The 2,500-nt window shown below is 40.8% G+C and overlaps 1 protein-coding gene across 1 annotated transcript in view; it reads right to left on the bottom strand.

The window, feature by feature from the left end:
• Positions 1-6: 6 nt before the first annotated feature.
• The window catches only part of LOC111238275, a 3,560-nt gene continuing 1,066 nt past the window's right edge, over positions 7-2,500 (bottom strand). The window contains exons 2-3 of the mRNA XM_022767706.1: positions 1,185-1,303; positions 7-667 (exon numbers count right to left, since the gene is read on the bottom strand). Of these exons, the coding sequence (XP_022623427.1) occupies positions 58-667; positions 1,185-1,303 (729 nt within the window). The 3' untranslated portion in view covers positions 7-57. The remainder of the gene's footprint in view (positions 668-1,184; positions 1,304-2,500) is intronic.

Consider the following 2,500-nt stretch of genomic DNA (forward strand, 5'->3'; position numbering starts at 1 on the left):
CATTGTGAGCACGTTAGATGCTGAACCTACCCACCCTCTGCCACCCATTCTACTGGATCATCCTGTACCATCAGAAATGCAGTAGTGAGCAACTCCATTACTACTGGAGCATACGCTGCATTGCATCTGATTAGCTTGTTTATCACAACGGAATATGTTGTTTAGACCAATTTGACCTCGGGTACCTTGGTACGTCCCGAGTTGCTGAAGGGCGCCACTACGCTGCTCGTCAGTATTTCCTGGACCAATTTTGGGCTTGAATATTTTAGAAAACACAACTGCGTAACTGTCCCATTCCAGAATTTGATTCATCCTTTGGAGAATGTTATCATTATGCGTGCGGCTTGTACATTTTTCCACACATGGGGAGGCATAAACATAGAAAAGCAGAAAATCATTATCATTACGTGTGTTGAGCAGGTGGTTGAAGTGGTCTACGACGCGTGACTCTGCGTGATCAGCTCCTCCCGTGTCGTGTCTCTGAACTTTGGCTGCAACCACCCGGCTGCCGGTGTACACATCACCGTTGTTCATCGTATTCTTCACATTGTTGGCAGGATCACTTGTGAATACTTGATTAAGGATTTGATTAATGTTCTGGTTCTGGTTCTGGTTCTGGTATTTCGGGATCCTTACAGCCAGACTGAACATACCTTGTACTCCATACCTGCAAAAGGAAAAAAACAGAACATTCACGCATAAAAAATACAATGACCACCACTGAGCTCTCAATGCTTCAACAAAGTATTGGAGCCTAAAGTGCAGTTACATAAACTGACCACTAAGTGGCAGCCTTGCACCATTTACTCTGTGACTAATGCAGCATGCCTCTGTGTTTGTCTCTGCAAAGTTCTTAAGCTTCTTCCCTGTAAAATATCAGTTTTCTTAAACTGTATTTCATAAAACAACAAATAAAGACCTGGATAATTTGCTTAACCTTGTGTGTATTGGGGGAAATCAGTCTGAATTAGGTAATATTTCTGAGTTGTTGACAGCAAGACTGAGCAAAACTCTTGTTGAAGTGCGGATTCTGCTCGTTGTACTCTCAGCCTCGCTTCATTATTGTTCACTCTGATATCTATATCCCCCATCAAATGCAGCCCCTCCTGATCTGCCCATGGTGGTCTTAACACATCATTCGCTAAAAAAAATTATTTTAGTAAATGATTCAGTAGTTGACTCACCCTCTCAAGATGCCGTTTACAATTTGTGGAAGCCTGCCGTTGTAATCATCAGCCAAACTGTTTTTAGGAACAGACAGGAGGAAGGCCAGCATCACAGCCATCCAGCACAGGCCAGCCATCTGAACAGAGTTTATTAGAGTCAGTCATAAATGTCAATAATAATGTTGCAATGTACAATTATAATATATGTAATCCTCCATTTCCTTTGTGCAATGCATTGCGTAACACTAGTGCAGCGTCAACCACAAGCAGTTTTTTTTCTTAGTATGCATACTGACTGTAGAGCTACGGAAGCCCTGAAAGGCAAGATTTGTTTTTTCTAAGTTTGTTTTCTCATCTGTATTAACAACCACTGAGATGCAAGTGTTTTGTTTTTTGTTTTTTTTTTTGAAGGAAGAAAAGAAAAATAGAAAAAGGATTTTTAATTTCTCCATGCATTTTAAATACAAAGTGAATATACAGTGTTTTAGCAAGTTTAGTAACATTACCGTTCCTTCTTTTGACTAGAAATGTATTTTAATCAGCAGAGGCTTTCTGCCAGAAACACATTAGGAAGTCAGGTGAGATAGTATCAATGTTTATTGATTTAGTTAACTACTATTCTTTTTAGTTTTTTCTTTATTTTTATTTTTTGTTTCAAAGCTTTCATCCAGAAAGCCTTGAAGACGCACCTCTCCAGGTCTGGTAAAGAGCGCTCTCGCTCTCTCAGCACAAAAAAAGGAAACTTGACTCGCCTCTCGGGATTGTTTTCACAGATAAAAAAAACTATCCTGGCAAAAAACATATTTTCACTTGCCTTTCAGGGCCTCCGTATAGACCTGAGCATACTTTGAGTTACTTTTCCAGTGTAACCACATTACATCCTCAGAACCTGCTCAGTCTTAAGTAGTAAGAGGTTCATGACGCAGCTTAATTGTGGCTGGCGGTGAAACAGCTCTCTTGATTTCTTGTACACCCTGTACAGAAACATTATACATACATATACATACATGCTATATTCACCCAACCGTCCACCATGATTGAATGTGTACGGTAGATGGCTACTCATTGACTGCCACTGAATATGGCTTCCCAAATCAAATTCAAGTCACTAATGCTGCCTTCAGAATAACTTTTTTGTCTGCACCATCTACTTATACTCAATCATACAGCCTCATGCTCCTTCTCAGCCACTGTGTTCCTCCAAGGAATGTTGTCTAGCATTGCCACCACAGCACGCAATGCAATGTCAGTCCAGACTGTTCTCATCTGTGGTTCAAGTGGTGGAACAAGCCACCGAATGCTATCAGAGTGGGGGCTTCCCTCTCTATCTTCAA

This window comes from Seriola dumerili, unplaced genomic scaffold, assembly GCF_002260705.1.
Source record: "Seriola dumerili isolate Sdu_G_001 unplaced genomic scaffold, Sdu_1.0 BDQW01001246.1, whole genome shotgun sequence".
Lineage (NCBI taxonomy): Eukaryota > Metazoa > Chordata > Actinopteri > Carangiformes > Carangidae > Seriola > Seriola dumerili.